The sequence below is a fragment of the Amblyomma americanum genome, chromosome 11, assembly GCF_052857255.1.
Source record: "Amblyomma americanum isolate KBUSLIRL-KWMA chromosome 11, ASM5285725v1, whole genome shotgun sequence".
Lineage (NCBI taxonomy): Eukaryota > Metazoa > Arthropoda > Arachnida > Ixodida > Ixodidae > Amblyomma > Amblyomma americanum.
This window is the reverse complement of record NC_135507.1, coordinates 35,352,255-35,374,230: the sequence shown is the minus strand read 5'-3', so window position 1 is coordinate 35,374,230 and position 21,976 is coordinate 35,352,255. Positions and strand designations below refer to the sequence as shown.

Sequence of the window (21,976 nt, the reverse complement as noted above, 5' to 3'; positions counted from 1 at the left end):
GTAAGATGTGTACTAATTACTCCAACATACGACCAAAAGTCATTTTTTGTCGCGTGGGGCATTTCTTTGCAAAAGTAAAAAAGGACATTTCGATGCAAAAACGAATCGCCAGTGCCGATTTGGCTCTAGAAATGAATAAATAATTAGGGAACGAGTATTATTTTGTTTGTCTCAAACGGGTTGGCGAGGAATATCAACCAGCTCGTTTTTCATACTTTTGTCTCCTGATCATCAAATATAGAGAATCAGCCATTCCGGGCGGCGAAGTCCTGAATTTTTACTAACTCTTTTTACGATAAGGCAAAGTAATTATCAATGTCCTGCACCATCTCTTGTTCCTACTTTGGTCTAATAAATTCCGGCCGTATCTAATAACTTTTCACCGCAGAGGCGTTATCGCTCTTACAGCCTTTTATGCCTTTAAACACAAAGGCCCCCGAAGGAATACGTAGAGTGCGTCCCACATGGCACGTGCAGATGAATATAGGGACATTCGAACAAAGTAGGCTCGATTCTTTAACTTATGTTTCCACATGTTATGCCTAAGCGTTTTCGAAATTACTTTCCTGCGAAAAACTTTCAGCTTTAAACCAGCCTGGTTTCTCTAGTATAACACCAATGCCACTTTTTACTTTATAATATTTTACTGGAAGAAAAAAGTCCGTCTGCTTGTAAATTTATTTTCAGTACGATGAAGTCCATGCGCTCACTCAAGTCTCCTTGACTCATAAATGTCAGAAATATTTTTTTCTGCATATAAAGCTCGTTTCTGGCATTTAAAACATTACAACTTTGAGAACTGCTAAACATTCGTTCAGCTAAGTCGGCTTACCGGTATTTGGCTGTCTGTTACTACTTCTAAACAGACTTATTATATTCGGGAAAAAATTGGAGCGCTGCCTTAGGACACGTCACAGGCAGAACTCACGTCAGTGTCCAAAAAGACGAAATGCCGACTCCCGGAAGCCAGCTTGAAGTCGAAATGACTCACCTGCAAAGAAAGAAAAAAGGAAAACTTAAAGTTACTCAAGAAAATAAAGAAAATAACTTCGAAAACTGCCACACATTCACTGCTGCGTTGGAGAATTGGCACACAATTTTTTCCGCAGGGTTCTAACAAAGCACAATAGAGACAAAGAAAGAAAAGGGAGTAGATTGTTCAGTGTGTCCCGCAAGACAGAGTTTACTTCCTACGCTTATTTTATATCGCGCTGAATCGTTCAAAAATCCGGCGGCTGCGCTTTTATGGAGGCAAAACGTCAGGAGGCACAACGTCAGTGCACGTTAAAGATCCCCAGGTGGTCAAAATTATTCCGGAGCCCTCCACTACGGCATCTCTTTCTTCCTTTCTTCTTTCTCTCCCTCCTTTATCCCTTCCTTACGGTGCGGTTTAGGTGTTTAACGATATATGAAACAGGTACTGCGCCATTTTCTTTCCCCAAAAGACCCATTAATATTATTAGTATTATCATTATTAGCAAGGTACCCAACAACCAGCAGCCCGCATTTATTCGAGCAGCGAATAAACGCAGCCTTTTTTTCTTTATTTACACCTTCTTTTAATTCTTTCTTTACCTTCCTTCCCTTCCCCCGTCACAGCGGAAGGCGTAACGGAAAGACAAGCTTAGCGACGCCTATCCAGCTCTTTAGGAGGGACGGCGGAACGAAGCAAAAAGATGAGAGTATTAATAAAAAGGAAAGCAAAGCATGAGCAGTCACTAAACCCGGTCACGCGTCACGGAGGGGGAACGCACCGCGGGGCCCCTTTTGGCCTCGGAGAACGTCATTAGGCCCCTCTTAATGTTCCCGCGGCGCAGTTGGATGCCGTCTGGCACGCGGTGTTGGCCGTAAAAGAGACGCGGTTTTCATTATGCGTATACACATACAGTAGTACAGGGTAGCGATGAATCAATGAGCGACTCGAGTATTTTATGCACGCCCTGTCAGACGTACTCGGGGCTCTCAGAGATGAGTGCAGCGCTACCGAAAGTGAGATCAGCACCGACGGCGTGCCCCGCCGCGGTGGCACAGTGGTTAGGGCGCTCGACTACTGATCCGGAGTTCCCGGGTTCGAACCCGACCGCGGCGGCTGCGTTTTTATGGAGGAAAAACGCTAAGGCGCCCGTGTGCTGTGCGATGTCAGTGCACGTTAAAGATCCCCAGGTGGTCGAAATTATTCCGGAGCCCTCCACTACGGCACTTATTCTTCCTTTCTTTCACTCCCTCCTTTATCCCTTCTCTTACGGCGTGGTTCAGGTGTCCAAAGATATATGAGACAGATACTGCGCCATTTCCTTTCCCCAAAAACCAATTATTATTACGAAACTGCGAAACCAGAAGCTTTAAAGTACTGTTTTGTAGTTCGGGCTGTGTTAAGGGGTTTCTTAAGCGAATGAAATGTAAGGAAAAGGCATTGCGTCGTCTGGTTAAGTTTAGTTGGCTCAGGAAACTACGTCAGAGGCTCACGTTTTTCTCTCGGGAACAATGGCTAGCTAGGCATTGTTTCGTCCGTGCGCCTAAGTATTCGCCTGTGAACGCACTGTCTTCAAAAACAAAAATCGATACATCCAGAGTCACTCCAGTCGGGTGAACCAGTCATACACTCTGAATAGAAAGCAGCAAAATGGGAGTAAGCAGACATCTAGGGCAATCCATTTTATAAGATATTAAAGAACAGCTTACTCCATTTTTACCTTCATACTGGCGTATTCGTGTTTAGAGTGTAGCTTAAGGTGCGGCTTAACTACTGCTGAACCTGGTTAGAAAGAGAAAGCTGTGGTGTATCGGACAAGTAGACGCGGCTTGGTGTCTGTAACGTGGAGTGCGTTCCGCACACTGGATAGTCAGCGCGCCCACCCTGCCAGCTTGGCAGGTGGCAATTAAATTAAATGTCGATCGCGAGAGGCACGCCGAATCAACGCTGCGGCCTATATATTCGCCCAAACTGACGTCACAACGACAGTTTCTATCACGCGACATCACACGATTGTCACGTGGCTATTTTACTGCCCTCTACCAGCGAGTCGAAAAATAAAAGGTCAAGGTCAAAGGTCGAATGGTGCGACACCATGGTGGATCACATATGGTAAGGCCTACAGCCACGCTTGACCTCCGGCTCGTTTAAAGGTCAACAGGCAATGCACGGTGAAATCGGCTTTACCTAGCGTAGTGAAGCTTTCTAATCAAAATACAAAGCAGTACACAAGGAAGGTAAGGTTGAAGAAAAGGCTGAGATACGGGCTACTGCTATATGCTACGGCTACGGGTTCAGCATCAGCAGTGCTGCACTGAACTCTGTCGTGCGGTCCAGACGACCTGACCACACGGCGGGACTATATAGGGAAATTGAGGTTGAATGGGCAGAACGACACAGACAGCGGGAGATAAAAACAGCCCGGGAAAACAATGGGACGAAGCGGGCACTGACGCACAGGCCAGGGCCACGAGCCGGGTCGACACGAGCGCTGCACGTGGCTTAAATGAGCGGGTCGGCTTTATTTACGCCACGGTGCCTGGGTTGACTGGAGTCCACGTTATGGTTGGGGGACAATGCTCCTTTGTATTCGCTATGCGCGCGTGCGAAAGCGACATCAAATGCAAACCGCATGATATAGAATAGACTGGGGTCATTAATTAGATACGAAATTAGCTTTGCTTCGCGTAATCAACTTTCGTGCTAACAATACTTTCGAAATTTCGTGGCGCCCCCTTTCTGCATTCTATCTCAATAAAAGAGCGTGCTTTTAATTGACGATTATTAGTAGGGCCCTTTGTCCTCAGCGTCGTAGTTCAATCCATCCGGGGATGTATTTGGCGAGTACTTGCCGAGCTTAAATGGCAAAGTAAGTTTCGTTCGGAAATTGGTTTATAGTTTATGGAGGTTTAACGTCACACAGCGACTCAGGCTATGAGAGACGCCGTAGTGAAGGGCTCAGGAAGTTCCGAACACGTTGGGTTTTTTAACATGCATTGACATCGCACACTACACAGGGCTTCTAGAATTTTGCCGCCATCGAAATTCGACCATCGAGGCTGGGATCGAACCCGCGTCTTTCGGGTCAGCAGCCGAGCGGCATAACCACTCAGGCACCGCGGCGGCGTTCAGAAATTCGTTAGAACTACATTCTAAAACGGAAACACTGCCGAAGTATGTGCAAATAGGGAGTTTTAGCACAGAAGACACCTGTATAGAATAGACGTATACCGGATTACCGGATGCCTCCCGCGCATGCGCAGAAGAGGCGTGGCCAGGTGGAGCCACTGCGCACGCTGAGGATGCGTCCTTAAATCCGTTGTGCCTCGACGGCAATGCTTCTAAGCTATGCTAAAACGCACTACTGAAGGGCACTGACGACCACTGCACCTGGAAGGATGGTTGAAGTTGAAGTTTATTCCTTTCTTACAAAGAAGGAGCCGGGACTAAAAGCTGTGGCGACAGCTTGACAATGGTCCCGGCTCCTTTACATACCCGGCAGTACAGGAGGAAAAGCGACGGCTATACATACATACATACATACATACATACATACATACATACATACATACATACATACATACATACATACATACATACATACATACATACATACATACATACATACATACATACATACATACATACATACATACATACATACATACATACATACATACATACATACATACATACATACATACATACATACATACATACATACATACATACATACATACATACATACATACATACATACATACATACATACATACATACATACATACATACATACATACATACATACATACATACAAACAAACAAAGCAAAAGTAAATAAATCAACACTTCGCAGGCCACCTATGCACATCATGCAAAAATGACAAAATAAAATGCGATGCGATGAAAAGGTCACAGATAATCATACAAAGAATGGTGCATAATAATCAGAAAGATTGCATCTGAAATTCTCAAGGAAAAGAAATCTCCCGGCAGTATTCCCGAATTTCGTGGCAGAATCTACACAGGTAGATTCGGTTACACAGGTAACACAGGTTAGAGGCAGAATCTACACAGGTAAGAGACAACGTAACAGGTAACGTCACCACACCAGCTGCGGCGGCTCAGGGGGCAGGTTGTTCCGCTGCCGAGCATGAAATTGCGTTAGGGCACCCGAACACTAAGGCCACATAGAAAGCGTGACACAGTTTGGGGAGAAAGCGAGTACTTAAGCGTTTGAGAGCTGAAAGGAAGCTCATGTGGCCTTAATCACTATGTAGTCCTTCACGACGAAGTTTTCTTTAGTGATGGCGCTAGCTTTATTCTAAGAAGTATAATAAATACTCGACGTTGACCTTCACGATTTCTTAATGGGCGGTAATGGCAGTAATGGCGTCAGTCGCTCAAGCATCAGCTGAGTCGTCCCTTGTCGCCTGTAGCGCAAACGTAATGCATCGGGTCGCCGAAGAAGTACAGTCTTAGCCAAAAGTCTCAGGGCCAAAGGTTCTTCTCTTCAGCCGCGTAACAGAGCCATTACGCCAGTATTAAAGATCAAATGATCTTGAAATGCTAACGGAAGGTTTCTACTTGCGGTAGAGAAGCTTGCTGCTTGACTTTTGTTTTGATTGATTCGCTACACGGAGCATTCTAGGAACATTCATTTCGCTGCAACTGAACGTTGCCTTAAGACTTTTGACCAAGACTGTACGTAGATTCGGTAATTACGTCTGGAGCATTTCAACCATTTGAGAAAACGATTTACATTTCCACAAACTTATCATCTACACACGTCGCGGCCCATCAAAGCGACGCAAAACACAGTGAGACAGCCTTTCAAACGTGCGTCGTCTACCTAAAATGGGCTTTCTACCTGATAGAACCATCCGGAAAAAAGTTTCCGCTTAATGCACACGCGGTATTTCGTGGTTTCACTCCGCGGCTTTTCGTCGAGATCAGTATCCGAGCTCGGTGCCTCGCTCGCCGCGTTCTTATCAGCGATATCCCCGGTTTCCACGGTCTCCCTGCAGTCCCAGGAGAAATCACCCAAAGGAGCGCACAGAAGGAAATGCCTTGTATTAAACTGTGCGGCGCAGAGTCGGCTTGCCGACTCCTTTTTCTCTGAACGTTCTCTCAACAGGGAACCGTCGCAGTGTGTGGGCCTGCACAGCGTCGGCGATAGTGCGAGCGATAGATACATGATGAATGAGACGCACTGCGGGAACACTACTATGTCGAGGCATAACAGTAAAGCTGCTTATGGTTGACGATAATGACCTACGCAGAGAATCCCGTGTCTGCGGAACACAAGCCGCGTTTACATCAATGCGATAGAAGTCGACTCCAGTCTACTTTTCGAGAGGAAAAGGCACGACTCATCCTCTACTCTCTTCCTCGACGTTTTTCCACTTTACCTCAAAAAAGGAAACTGGAGTCGACTTTTGTCGCATTCATGTAAACGTGGCTACAGTCAGTCTGCGACACTGAATGACAGACAGAGAAAAAAATGAAGGATGATTTAAAGTGGTTAGGCCAAATACGAATTAGGTGTGCTAGCACATCGAGGTTAAATTCGGTTTCCATTTCTGTTCTCGTCTCGGATTTCAAGATTCTCTACATTCATAGGCCCCTGGAAGTTCTCACACCACTCCCTCCGCAATGATGCAGTGGTTAAGGGATGCGCCACTGCCCTGCGATGGCAGGTGCTGCCACCGGTAGGGCTTGTGTGACGCAAGGTTGTCTTCCCGAGCAACCTATCGCGACCAATCATTAACTGAACTGCCGCCTGCCACGGTGGCTATAGTTTGCTAGCAACACGGTGGGCAGGTAGTGAAGACATCACAAGGTCACGTGGCCTAGGTGACCCACCTGCCACCCAAGTGGTTAGCACCCAGCTCTTCCAGGTCGCGGAGGGGCCAGACACAGACAGACAACAGGACGTCAGTGGGAAGGTTGTCACCTGCCCACTGTGGCAGGCGGGCCACTTGCCCTAGTGGAAGCCCTAGTGCTAGTGCACTAAAACATACTCTCCAAAGAGGTCTATATGTATAGCTGTTGTGGTTGCTCATTCGGCAGACAGCACTGGTTAAGGGTACAGCACCAAAGAGGGACCCTCGCTCATCGTGCCCCACAGGAGGCGCAGGTGCTGCCAACTGGTCAGCCCAACACGCCTCGTGTAATTACCAAGCCCAGCCGGCGCAGTCCCCCCAAGCTCATTTGTTCAGGGACGCCAGCTGCAGTCCCGAATTTTCTCTTCTCACGGTACTGAGGCCCCTCAAACAGAATTGGCTTCCGCGTGACGCCGCTTTCCGACCCGGGGAAAAGTAATGCCGCTGACTCAATGCAAATTCAACGATAACAAAGTTCGATAAAAAAGAGAACTAGGATCCAGGAATGCCGGAAGCGCATTTTCCTCCCCAGCGTTTGTAGTGTTAACGAAACATCAGCAGAAAACACTTGAAGCATTCAGGAAATGTATTCAACCAGGAAAGGGCAGTGCTGTCCCAATCTGGGCCTCACCTGCTGCATTGCACTGCTCATTTTCTCGTTCCGAATGCATGCCAGTGTGTGGCGCAGGCGAGCGAAGAAGTGGAGACAAAGCGTACGAGCCAGTAATGTACGCGTTGGACAACAGCGTAAGGTAAAAAGCGAAAAAAACTTAAAAATAGAGCTCTGTTTGTGTCGTACCTCACCACGTTTCCGCACTGGTCGCTTCTCGCTTTGGCCGCCAGCAAAGAGGCGAATTGCGATGCGCGAGACCACGTCGTCAGCGACGTCCGTTGTGGGTAGCGTCGAAGAACGAGAGTGAGAGAGAAAGGGGAGAGAGAGGGGGGGAAGACGGTGGATGATGCAAACCGTTCTGGTTCCCGATTGAGCCTCGCATCGGGTCACATCGACCGTCTCTCCTCGATCGGTGACGCGGTTCCAGCGGTGTCTCAGGCCGCGTTGAATAACAAAGTGAGTCACAAACAGCACTACTCTCTCCCCCTTCCCCTATCCACCTTCCCCTCTCCACCTTCTCCCCACGCCATCCACCTCAATTTTTGTTTTCTCCTTTGTGCATCCTTTCAATCGATATTGCATTTCGCTCTCACAAACAGGCGCATCTGCATTTCGAAAGTACACTAAGTAGAAAAGAGATCAAAGGATAACACTTAGAAATTGAACCTCTAAAGTTTAACAGGACAGTCTACTTATTCGCTTTTGGTACTGGAGCGATGATCGGTGGGTGTCCATCATTTGGGCTTGGGTTTTAATCCGACCAATATTAATTCTTGAAATGAAAAAAAAATGAAAGTTGGTTTCTTAGGGAAAGGAAATGGCGCAGTATCTGTCTCACATTTCGGCGGACAGCTGAACCGCGCCTTAAGGGAAGAGATAAAGGAGGGAGTGAAAGAAGAAAGGAAGAAAGAGGTGCCGTAGAGGAGGGCTCCTGAATAATTTCGACCACCTGGGGATCTTTAACGTGCACTGGCATCGCACAGCACACGGGCGCCTTAGCGTTTCGCCGCCATCGAAAGGAAATATAGAGGAACAGTCGTTGCGTTTTTGAAGCGAAAGCTTCACTACGCTAGGTAAAGTTGATTTCGCCGTGCGTTGCCGGTTGACCTTCAAGTGAGCCAGAGGTCAAGTGTGGCTATAGGCCTTACCATATTTGGGACACCATGGTGTCGCACCACTTGGCTTTTGACCTTTCGATTCGCCGGTAGAGGGCGGTAGTAAAGGCCGCAGCGTTCATTGGGTGACCAAACTTTCGCGATAAACCGTTAGTTCATCCGCCACCCACCTGGGTGTCAGGGTGGGCTCACTACCTGTCCAATGTGCCGAACGCGCTCAACGTTACAGAGGCCAAGCCGCGTCTACTCTCCCGATACACCGCAGATATCGCTCTCTAACTAGGTTCAGAAGTTGTTAAACTGCGGTCAATTTTTTTTTGCTATTGAACGCATCGCAGCAAGGCATTACATGTTAAGTAATATTCACACTGGCATTCTGTCTTATTTCTTATACGCGTTTAAAAACTTCTCCAAAGCTGCTTTTTACTTGCCTGACTCATGCAATGACTGCCAAAGTGCAGAAGCCAATATAGATGATCAACATTTTCATAACGCGGTACCTAACAATATAAGAAACGTTTGTTTTCCTTCTACAAGGTTCAACTGTAGCAAATTACTTTAAAGAAAACTGTATAACATCAAACTCTTTAGTTATGATATGCACCCCAGATAATTCCACCTCAAAAGTGGTCCTTTGTTCAGCTATTCTATCACTTAAGTTAAAGAAGAAATCTACTTTGAAAACTACACAACCTGCACACTGATTGCACAGTAAACAGAGAACATCGTAACTTTAATGACTGCACCTGATTTCCTTTATCAGTTTTCCGCGACGCGCGTCACCCTTTTATGAGCTGGAATTTAGGGTCTGCAAACAAATGTTTGCCATGCATGCACATTCTCCCGTCTCTAACACCTTCTGCGCAGAACGCACATCAAACAAATTCAGTGGTAAAACGCCCCCTCTCCCCGTCCCTTTTTCAACTCTTTTTACTCCACCTTTCACCCTCTACACCACTGCCCTCTCAGTGTCTCACGAAATTCTCCCCACCGAGGAGCTGTTTACAATCTAGAGCCACGGGCATAAATTACTTTCCTGCCCATCACGGCCCGCTGTTTTTTTCCTCCAAGGACGCACCTGCTTCCCGCATTACTTTGTTGTAGTGCGGTGAAGCATACGCTCCGAAAACAGCGCCCGCGACGCCGACGATGGTCGTGCTGTATGATGGCTCTCGGGAGCTGGGCTGCGCGCGTATTTCACGCTTGCCTGAGCTGCTGTAATGGCTTATGTCGGCAAGATTTATGCGGCCAGTCGCGAGAGCGCTGTGAGGTGTCGCGCCTGACTCTCGTTCCTTCGTTGCTTATTCGATTTACTTATGTATACATATATATTTTTTAAGGAACGCCCGTCAGGTTTCCTGACACTCTGCGACCAGAAGAACGCGAAGAGATGGCTTGCGCTGATTAGCGAGCGGCAATGTGCCACTGTCACTGTTCCAACGTAAAGCTCGCGCTGCTATTATGTCAGCAGTCAGGAGTGTTTCGTGCCTGCGCTTTTGAACACGAAGCACCGAGGTTTGAATTTGTAGTGTCCCACATTTGTAAAAAAGAGTTGCGAGGCGAAAGTTTTATGCTTTCGAATTGCTAATGCGAACTCGGGTACGCCTGCGAAGCATGATGAGTACACGGAGGACTTCACTGAAGGATAAAATATGACTGCAGGTTAGGAGAAACGCAGAAAAAAAAAAAAACTCCACGCAAACACTTCACTGCCTTCCTTTTTGGCAGTGCGATAGCATTTGAAGTGGTTGATGCATTTTACCTAAGTGACGGCACTTCGGGTCTGCTGGCGTCACGTTCAGGCGTGTGACGTCACTTCCGCTAGCCAACGGGAGCATTTTATGGCCAAGGACGCAATCTCTTTTTAACGATGAGGTTTTTAATGCTCGCGCATTAAAAGAAGTAACGAAAATAGAATAACGAAGAAATGAAATACTAGAAAAGAAAAGTGAATGAAAATGCTGGAATGAAAGAAATAATGAATGAAAGGAAGAAACAAACGAATAAAAAGTGAAGAAAAGAATATCCAAAAAAGGCTAGGAAGAAAAAGAATAGAGAAAAGTACAAGGTCACGACCGCGTCCCAGTCATAATATCAACAAAGCGATTGAAAGGGAATGTGTTTCGAGGACTTGGTGTTCCGTTTCCGAGATAAAAAAAAAACCGTACAAATGAAGACGAGGCTGCAGACGCGAGAAGAGGCGATGCGCTAATCATAACGCATCTGCCGAGGTGAAAAAGGGTTTAGCTTCCACACACGACAGCGGAGAATAAAACATGAGACGTTACACGGCTTTCGACTTGGCACATTTGCCTCTGAGGTGCATATTAAGGCGAAAGCCTTTAATGGCTTATACTCGCAGTGACCGTCCGTCCGTTACATCGCCACCTAGGTCACATGACCTTAAAGTCATGTGAAATTACGGTCACATGACTTTAAGGTGATCAGCCGCCAAGCAACAATGCCGACGCGCTGCGCATGCGCAGCGTGACGTCACCGCTTCCCCTGCCACGCTCGCGCCAGCAGCCCTTCTCGTCTGTCGTGAATTCAAGAGCGGCAAATTCAAATCAGTGCAATGAGTCGCAAACGGCTTGCGCTTTCCCGCAGTTAAGAGATATCTAAGTGCCTCCAAAGAATTTTCAATTAACGGTCGCTTGACCCTCTATAGTCTCCAACCTTCGAAAAGCGTATGCGTTAATAGGCAGACAAAACTTGCAAGACTCTTCAGACTGTAGGCAGGCGAGGTGATAGTGTTAGGAAGCCTAAAGGCCTCCAGTGCCTCGAAGATCTCTGTCACATGACGCTAGATGGCGCTACAATTTGAGCATTTTCAGCGCACTGTCTTATGAAAAGGAGTGCGCTCTAGAAGACAGCTTACTCCGCTTATGCTCCTTTCTGTTCGGAATACAAGTAAAAAGAGAGTAATCTCTCCTCTACCGCACTCCCTGATATAAAATGGAGTGCGCTATAGGACAGATTACTCTATTTTTACTCCTTTCTTTTCACTGTTCAGCGTTTTCCGCAGAAGGCCGTTAGATAAACGCTATGAATGCTGCCCTTAGGTGTGAAAGCAGCTGTACCCGGGTGCACGAGAATCGAAAGTACAGGCCGCAGGAAGACAAAAGAGAACACCCAATTTTTTTCTCCACTGAAGTAACATTATAACCCCTAAGCAGTCTAAAAACAAACAACAAATATTTTTTGTTGTCGCCACAACTTTTTAATGTTTTTGGTCCTAAAACTTCTGATATGAAGATAATTTTTTTTTCTGTGACAAGAGAATTTCCTGTACTGACTATAGGAAAGTGGTAAAGAAACAAACTGCAGACTTCGGAAAAAATGCACAATACTACACAAAAGCTTATGAATATTTTTTACTATTCTGGACATGGTACTGTTGTTTCTTTTTCGACTGCAAAAGGTTACTGACGAGCACAAGTTCCGATTTTTTTTTCTTTGCATTAGTGTTCCCTGAAAATATCATTGCTTCACTAATGACTCAAGATTTTGCGGTCAAGTTGAAAAAAAATTGCTTCACTACAGAAGAATTTAGTGCTCCTTTAAATATTGATTGTGCCCCTTCACGGCAGTCACCCTCGTTAGTCGCAAGGTTATTCGTCCGAGACGGTTAGAAGGCAGAGCATACGTGACTCGAGGCAGCAACAGTGGAGCCCGCCTCCAATAGAAGGAGCACGCAGAAGAATAAAACATGGGTGGAGTCGCTCGGCTCGGTCATAGAGTCTCCTCATACGAGGCTAATTCAATATAATCACCGAGTCTGCGCAGCGAGCCGAACCCTTTGCCGTCTCTCATCGATGCCAGCGAGAAGATAATAGGGGTCCCTTCTTGGGCGTGGTCTCTTTCCTTCGTGTGTCGGGCTGCCGGCCGCCACACATGTCGGCCGAACATGTCGAAGAACAGGACGTGAAGGAAGGAAACCTGCTGCTCCAGAAAAAAGCTCACGCGAGCGTAAGCCTCTTCGCCGCGTCAGCTGCGCCAAGGTCGCGGCGTCGCCCCTGACTTCGTGCTCGGCCAAGATTACGCGCGCTTAGGCACGCAGCGCACCACACGGCATCTGCAGCAGCAGCTGGCGTGGTGCGCCCTCTTTTTCCTCATCGCGTGAGGAGGAATTGAAATCAATAAAAACACCGACTCCACTCACTGCCTCCCCCCCCTTCATGTATCGCTTGCGAAGCACTTTACTGGAGCGAGCCGGAAGAGAAGGAGGTGGAGGAGGAGAGGTCGAAACGACTCCCAGGCGTGCTCAGAGGAACGGGACCTTCGAAAGCCAACCACGCAACCAGGAAGGTACGCCGGGACAAATGCAAGAGCACGCGCGGCGACGGGATGTGAAACAATATCCGACATGTACAACCTCCTCTCCCCCCTTCCTTCCGCACGTTTTATGCCGAGTGCGATCGACGTAGGCAGTACCAGAGCAGCGGTCACGCCAAGGACTAGGGATATCAGTTCGCCGGGGAAAGACAGGCGGAGATTGCTTCGACTCGCTAGAAACGCGAGAAAGTATTCCGTCGACTTCCTGGACCGCTCGAAGCGGTCCAGAACCGCGCTGTCAGATTCATTTGCTCGGACTACTCTTATCACACTAGCGTATCAGCACTAAAAATCACAGCTCCATCTTCCTACTCTGGCCTGTCGCGGTAAAATCGCACGTCTTTCTTTATATCATAAATTTTATCACACTTTCCACCACGAACCTCCCCCTGTCGCACGCGCCCATCGGATTTCTCGTCACAGTCATCCTAATGCCGTCTACATAGTCCAAGGTTCGACGGAACACAATTTTCATTTGTGAATAAATCACCTAATGCCGTCTACCCTGAACAAGCCCGCACCGAAACATATCATCAATCTTTTTTCCTTAGAACAGCCAAAGACTGGATTGACCTTCCGTCCGAAGTGGCAACCATCATCAATCCCGTTCGCTTCAAATCCGCCATCGAAGACCATCTGTATTCATCCATTTAAAACCCTTTTGTTTGCCCACCCCTCATGTAATGTCCTTTTTGGACCCTTGAGGAAATAAATAAATAAATAAATAAATAAATAAATAAATAAATAAATAAATAAATAAATAAATAAATAAATAAATAAATAAATAAATAAATAAATAAATAAATAAATAGCTTATGTGCTGATGGGAACAAAACCTACGGCATGTGAAACGAAATACGTTCCATAGCAGTTCTGCAGACAAAACCATGTGGAGCATGGCGCAACAGCGCAGAGTTCGAGCTGCCGTTAAGTTCCTCGTTGAGGTGCTGACTATAGTCGGGTACAACTTATGTCTGCAGTGAAGCTCCGCATACATTCAGGGCCATCGCACATAATTCCTAAACTACAAAAAACTAGTGCGTCGTTAAAACTTTTCCTCTTACCTGAACAAGAAGCTAACCAAAAGAAAAAAAAAGTTTATAAGTTCCAGAATTCTGGTACCTGGCGGCTTATTTATTAAACCCAAACATTTAAAAGCTGATTTCGTTTACTGCTGTGATTGCCCAGCGGAGTAATACAGTGCGCCGTGGACCGTGGCCCACTGTTAACAACTACTGATTTAAAAAAAAAAATTTGTATCCTACAATAGATCGACTGACAGCCTAGACCTCTCCTTGAACCCCAGTAACAAGCGTTGCTGTTAAAATGATGACGTCATATTTCGGAACGCTCCAGAGTGCGATAACGTCACAATAGCTCGCACTGTACTTACGTGCAGGTGTAGCTCGCGGATATTGTGTATTTGTGTTAGGCGATAGAAAACTGGGAACGGGCCTTCTTCGCTGAAGATTCACAAATAGTGTTTCTTCACGAGCGCATTGTGAATCTAGCCGCAGGATAACGACGACCTGTGAGAAAGATGCCGTGATGAGATAAAGGTCTTTTCGAACAGAACGATCACAGAACTGAACTTGAAAAGCGTAGGGCACCGGTGAAGCAATCAATCACCATGAACGTGTACTTCAAAGATACGTTGCGGCTTCGAACTAGGACAGTTCATATTTTTGTACCAAAGTGGAATAAAAGCGAGACTAGTATCTTCATTATTAAAACAATGTCGTTACAGCAAATTTCTTATTTTTTGAACCGTTTCCTTGACATAAATGAATTGTCCGAGTGATCTTACCGGGCGACTCCACTGACAGCACTCACAGGGACGGTGACAGCCCTGTCAATCACACAAACACCATTCACAACCTCAGTGATATTTTCTTTTAAAGACTTAGGCAACCCATTATAAAAATGGTCTATGGACTGGTTGTTGACTCCTTATAGATAATTCCTTTTATCTAGTCATAATCTGTAGCTTGTCAATAGAAAAATGTCTACTAAAAGTGAGAGGGGGAGGGGGAAAGGCAGGGAGAACTAAATGTCTTTGACCCTAAATCTATAGGTTGTGTATAGACTGTCTTTAGGATCTGTATTGCCTATGAACTATTCTACAGGATTTGTCTAGAAAGTCTATACACTTTTTAAACAGAAGTATATGGAGAGTCTATAGATTGTCTACATAAATTTTTGTAAGGGGCAACAGTAAAAAGAGGTTTTAAAGCACCTTCATTTTTTATCCCCTCTTTGTTTGCTGTCTCCAATACGCACAACCCCTGTCAAAAGTCTTCAGGCAACAGCGTTTACTTCTAGTGGAACGACTCTTAAACACCCTGCTACACAGAGTATTCAAAGCACACGTTAAGCAGAAAGCTTCTCCCCTGGGAGAGGAAACCGCATACTAGCATTTTAAAGACCTTTGTTGTTTAACGGCACAGAGGTGGGGCCATAATGCGGCTCAAACCAAAAAAGCTTTGCCCTGGAGACTTTTGACGAAGACTGTACATATTCACGAAAGAATCAAGAAGTAGCAAATGTTCGTAACAGCTTTCAAGGATTTCGGTTGCTTATCGACATTTATAGTTTCTGCATTGAAAACGACCATAGAACACTAAGAAAAGTTAGGTACGAGCCCTAATATCTTAAAATTTGTGTGAATTTTCAAGTGAACTGCAATCATGCACACTAACAAACGAAGAAACAAAATTTTAAATCATTTTCTTTTACTCGAGAAAAGTGTTTCGCACAAGCAAGGTAATCGAAATATAAATTTATTACTGCCTGTCTCGAGGCGCTGAGAAAGGTAGAGCAAAACCTCTTTCATTAGAGTTGTAATAACGAACGCTTAGAATTTGCAAGGTACGCGAATATGGCACACAAACAGCATTAATTTGGTGTTATGTCAGCTTGAGTACTGAGAAACGGACGGTCCGTCAAAGTATTTCTACACGCAGCAAAAAATAACAACGTAACTGTCACACGGATGGAAACGGCAACAAGAAAATGGCAAGAGTCATTCGATTCTAAGGCAGCTTAAATTAAAGGTCTGTACGTCTCATTTTAGTTTACTGAGATCTAGGGAGGATAAGAAGACTCCCCCCCCCCCCCCCCCCGCAGGTGGGGTGGTGAGGGGGTTGCACAGTGCCACCATGCAAGACAGTCCAGACACGTCTAGAACGCAAGACACTCATGACGGCTTCGCTGCGTGCCCGGTCACCGACCGAAATGAGCATTCTCATGTAAGTTGTACGGTACACTTCAATACAGACATGCGCTGTTCTACTGGACGTCAAGCTCGTACCTTTTCTTCCGAAGTTGAATCCTTGCGCTGAGCATAGCGGAAGCGCTGAGATTTCACTGGTGGAGAAGGCGCGATAAAGATGCACGAAGCAACCGGCCCGTGGGGCAAAGGGGAAGTTCTGGACGCCTTGCAAAGTTCTGGCACTAGGTAGTCAAGGAACGCAGGCTGGCGCACTGCGAGAGCTGCCAATTTCCGTCGAGACGAGACAGCAGACAAGGACGTCACTCATCGCAACAAGTCCTCTGAACGTCTTAATTTTTGTTTCTTTAACAAAGGCCGAACGCTACAGAACAGCGCACTTCGGGAGTTAAACACCGTGGCACAGTAGCAGACGAATAACGTTGGAACGAAGAAATGTGTTCCTCCAAAAACCTGCCCTGCCACCTCCAGAGAGTTTTAAACCAAAGTCCTGTCGTATGACGGGTCCAGTGCGCTGTGGCAAAGCCAAGTCGGAACCTAAAGGAGCTTCACGGGAGTGTTCGCTCTTTAGCGACACTGAATCATTGACTGAGGTGCGAAGTTGCTCCACTGTGAAGACGAAAGAGTGTAACCTGAAGAAGAGAAGTGAAGACTATGACGAGGTACTAGATAAAGTACAAATCTCCACACTAATGAGTCATGGAAACCTCATCCGAAATACAGGCAACGTCATGCTACAGGGGCCACCTTAAACTGGGTGCTACAACGACGGGAGTCAAAATCTTCTGTGACTTGCCTGTATGCACTATAAATGCTGAGTTGAAGACACAGTCCCACACGTGGCGGCCACTATGGTCTACTGAGGGTGCACTCTGATGTCTTATTCGATTGTGCTCAATGCAACGTGCACCGTTATCTCGACAAAGCACACACCACACCTAATCTAACTACACTCTCAGGCTAAAAGCGGAACTCTGGAAAACACAGGCCGAAGAGGAGAAAACGCCGCCGAGTCTAGATAGTTACTTCGTTCGGTGAGAGCAAAATTGCGCAAACATTTCCACGACCGCTTCCAAGGTCAGGGAAAGCGGCGTCAAAAGTCGATTTCAAAGTCATTCAAAATTACAGCATCTAAATACAAGAGTAGACTGGCCAAACCCGTGAATCCTGTACGCGGCGGGGCGTTAAAACGCCAGTTCAGGAAAGGACAAACGACCGGTGAGCCGGAAACGGGGTCGCAACTACTTCCCTGTTCCAGAGTCGAGTTCCGCGGGCGCTGTACGATATGGGGGTAACTCCGACCGTGCGAAGGTCAGGTCGAGCGGGATGCCCCCACACGCCGGGCCCGTTGCAAAACAGAAGCACACACACACAAGCACAGACACGATCCCGCCGGCACTCTGCGGTTCGACGCCTGGTGAAGGCCCCGAAGCGAGAAAGGAGGGCTGGTTTCCGGAGAGGTGTTCGCCGGCCTAGCCTGTTGTCCGACGCGCGAGCCCTGCTCTTCTATCGAGGCACCACAGGCGAATAGGGAGAGAAAGAGGGGAGAAAAAGGAGGAAGGGAGAAAGAAGACAGCGGCAGCCACGGACGAGAGCCGAGCCCCAGGCGAAGCCGAGCCGATCCAAAGCCAGAGCCGCCGCTGGGTGGTGCACCGGGCGTCGTCCCGCGCTGGCGGCGAGACCAGCGTCGACTGGTTCGATTGGCGAGGGGGAAAAGGGGGGTGGGCGCTGGCACCCCGGGTCCGCCGCCCGCAGCGGCGGGCACCACCGCTACCAGCGCCCTCCTCTCCTCCCCTCCTCTGCGCCCTCCCCTCCCCATCCTCCCCCTCTTCCCAGTTCCATCCTTCAATGTCCCGGCGCGAGGAATCGATGCAAGTATCCCCGGAGAGGCGCTCGCTCGCACGGGTCCGCCCGGCACCATGCGGAGATAAGAAATAAAGAAATAAACGAGCTTTCAAACGCTGTCTTCTTCGGTGCCTCGGCTACTTCCTCCTCCGAGTACTCCTGCCCTTCTGCCCTTACCTTCTTGGCTTTTCCCGCTGTCCCCATTTTCTCTTCCCCATTTTCCTTAATCGCGCCCTAGAGTTGTCTGACAGCGCTGAGTGCCACTTCTCGAGCGAGGCGTATCCTGGACCCCAAGGGAACGGTATCAGGGGAACGCGAGGATGTACAGGGCGATAAAAGAGAGGTAAGAATAACCACTGAGGCTCAAGCGCTGAAAAAAAAACTGCGATTTGCGCGTCAGATACCACGGCTTCATTGCTAGAGCTATCAGTGGCGGATGAGGAGGGCTGCCCTCTGACGTGTTTGGGACATTTCAAACAAGTGTAGCTTAGCTTGTGCCGAATCTCGAAGGCCCTTTCTCTGTTGTTCGTGTCCTTTTAGCAGCCATTATTTCATATATTGATATAAATGTCTTAGGCTAATCCTACATTGCATTGAGAACTAAAAGGCACGCCGCAAGGCACTGTTCGCGATTATTTTCGAGCAAATATGGTCGCCGCTGTTGGTATCTAAATCTATACGGTTGTGCCCTCTCTGTTTATGTGGTCCATATCTTACGTTGCCATCATGAGGTGTTTAAGTGTAACTGACGTCACTATTTCGCTGTTTCGCCTGTGCACCTCCCTCCCCTTCGAATTTAATCCTTTTCCGAGAGAATACGGGCTAGTCTAACGGGTAATTAAAAAAAAGAAAATTCTAAATCATGCACAGCAATCAAATTCAATCGTCACTGAGCGACTACGATGTCACGCTGCAGTATCATAGGGCACAAAGCCGTCGACTCGACGGTCGGCTTGAGGAATAAAAGAAGGAAAAATGAAGCTTGAGAAGAAAACGACGATGTCGATGGGCTGAATGCCCGAATCAGGTGCGTCCGTAAGCCAGCATACTGATCACCTGTTCTCGTAAAGTTGGCTGGGAGTGCCTTTTTCAAGGCGCCACTAAATGTGATAACTTAGTCAACGTCTGCGGAATAGCGCTGACGCAGCATAAAGCAAAAAGACACACCTCTTCTTCATCAGTTTAAAGTGCGAAGGCTGACGCGGACAAAACCGGCGGGAACATGAATGAACATGAGAGATGTTGCAGCCAGACCACGAAATTAACGATGTACCACCTTCGCCAAAAGTAACCGAGCCACAGCTTTTTGCTGCTCGGCCGTATAACGGTGCCTTTACTGCACCTTAAAGACCCAAAGCTGTCAAAACGTAAGCACAAGGCTTCACCTTAATTTACACACATTCAGAGCTTAATTAAAAGCTGTTTTAAGCGTTTTGCTACGCGACTAAGAAATAAACCCCAGTGGTCCGGTTACTTTTGGCCAAGACGGTACATGCACTCTGAATACGAAGGGAGTAAAAAGAGAGTTGTCCTCTAGCAGACTTCCTTTACGGGCCCAGGGCACATTACCGCCGACACAAGTATGACATACTTGCGGTTGACAAAGGCAACAAATTCCATCGTGTTAACGTGCAACGTTCTAGCAGTTACGAATATTTTAACCGAGGTTCCCATCTGTTTCTCCATTTGCTAACTGCATCAAGTTAGTATGTTTTCCAGTGGGAATAACCTTGCGTTACCAAGAGTAAGCATTCCTAATATTTAATGACCGAGATCTACTCTGAAACATAAGAAGGGTACCCTGCCTTTAAAAGGAAGTGCGCTAGAGGACAGCTTTACCCATTTTTACTCCCATCTAGGCTCATTCGTGATATAAAGTGTGATATAAAAACAAAAAAACTTAGGCAATAAACCAGGGAAACTGTGATTATCATCAAGCGCTTTTCGCATAATGTGAATATAACGAACAAAACGTTCTTGCATCTGACGACAACAGTCAACTGATTTTTTGCCGTTTTAACGCTTAGAAAATGTTTTATATTTTAGCGGTGCTCTGCATATGAAAGCTTCAGTGTGGCGTGGAGGTGGAGGAGGAGGATAAAGTCATGACGTCAGATATATAGCGCGGACACGTACACTCCTGCGGCATTCGAACTTCTGGCGATTTACAACGGGATTGCTTATCTTCCTCTATCACCCACATTCAGTACATCTCGTCGCTACTTCGTTTCCCTCGCCGATCCTAAACAGCTTAGGAATGTTCAGCGTACATTCAAAATTACAAAATTCATTCACAAGCTCTGCACAAAGCAGCCACGTTCTGTGCTCATGCACTGTATTGGCGGATATGCTCGCGATCCGCATAATATTCACGCGCATACCATGACACATCCCGGCACATCAGATGACCTGCCACCTTCTCCTATTTCCCTAGATTCGTTCTTGACATCTGTATTTAAATCGCAAGCTCCGTGCCAGCGAGCACGCGCTCTATAGAAATATAAAACACAAATATGCCTATAGCAGCGAAAACGCAGTAAGCTGTCAACTAGAGTGCTCTATTTCATAAAAGGGAGTGTGCTGGAAGACAGCTTACTCTTCTTTTAGTCCTTTCTGAGTGTAATGCCTCCGTGTTAGCGCCCTCTCCAGCGTATTCTTACTAGGCAAGAGGAGGTATCCGTGCGCCCTACTCGGGCAGAAGCGACTCTGATCCCTTCGGTGAGACATTGGTGACATGATAAAACCTTCACCAGCGACTAACAAGTGCCCCAGTGCGGTGCTTCGCCGAAACTGTGTGATGTGCGACACTGGTGGACGTTCACAGCCAGTTCTTCTGTACAAAAATGCTTCGTCAAAAAGGCAGGGCTGCGGTAGAACCGCGAATGTGAGCATCAAAAGTGGGCCACGAACAATCGTTACACCAGCAACCTTTGTGATTATCAGAGCAAAACTTGCCTTGACTTCTTTCGCCTACACCGTTTCCTCGTTCTCACTATGCACTAAGGCACACTTCTCGGAAAAAAAAAATGTAAAGGCGCTGAGCCCACTTCACTCTGAGTGAACACACCGCAGCGATAAGCGTGACATTTTTAATACTCTTGGCTTCCTTGATGTGCACCAAAATCCAATCACCCATAACCCATTTAATAGCTTGTCTCCACTTTTATATGCGATCGTCCGAGCCTAAAATTCAAGCATTGACAGTAAACTAAACGGTAGAAAGCAGATAGGAAGATGGCTGTCAACCAAACCGACATGTCAAAAAGTCGACGGATCAGGTGAAAAGCATCAAGTAAACAAAGAACAGGCTGAAAACAAAAAGCAATGAAAGATTTAGCAGTTTTGTTTGGGAGAGTTGCTTCATATTTAAAATGCGTAGTTGCACGCGGAAGACACGGACAATAGAGGAAAGCATTTTTGCATTGTGCATTTCATATATGCCACGCAAGCACTTTTAGTAATGAAAGAACAAAGAAAAAAGAGAAGAGAGCGAAGGAAATGAAGGGAAAAAAATCCACAAATTTTGCTCTCCACTCGACTGAATTACTTACAGGAAAATCAATTTCCCAGTTCATTCCTGGGGACGGCTGAGGAAAAAACGTTACGCAAGAAGACTAACCATTTAGTAAGTTTCTTTCATTTGGGAAGCAGTCAACAAAACACGCACAAGATTGATGACGTAACACTGATTAACATGACAAAATAGTTAGGCTGAGGCGTTATCAGCTGTATAAAGCAGCAATCTATAGATATCCTCATCCTAGATGCGTCCATCGACCCCCATCCACACAGCCAGGTATCACGGAGTCCACAGTGATCTCGACGTCACCATCAGCGTCCCGAGTTCGATTAGACGATGGGAGAAATGTACTCCATTCTCCATTATAAATTTTTCGGCAATTAATGCGCCTACTGGCTAATTACAAACGTCAACACAGCAATAAAATAGTAAACAATAAAAGCAATGCTGCAGCGCATCAA

General features: G+C 46.7%; 1 protein-coding gene across 5 annotated transcripts in view; it reads right to left on the bottom strand.

Annotated features, from left to right (window-relative positions):
* Positions 1–21,976, bottom strand: part of dnc (phosphodiesterase dunce) — a 699,755-nt gene that overhangs the window by 470,741 nt on the left and 207,038 nt on the right. The window contains exon 1 of one of the 5 annotated variants that reach the window (XM_077643098.1): positions 16,232–17,843. The exons of the other annotated variants lie outside the window; for them this stretch is intronic. Within the exon in view, the coding sequence (XP_077499224.1) occupies positions 16,232–16,266 (35 nt within the window). The 5' untranslated portion in view covers positions 16,267–17,843. Of the gene's footprint in view, positions 1–16,231; positions 17,844–21,976 lie in introns of those variants that run through there. 5 annotated transcript variants of the gene reach the window in all.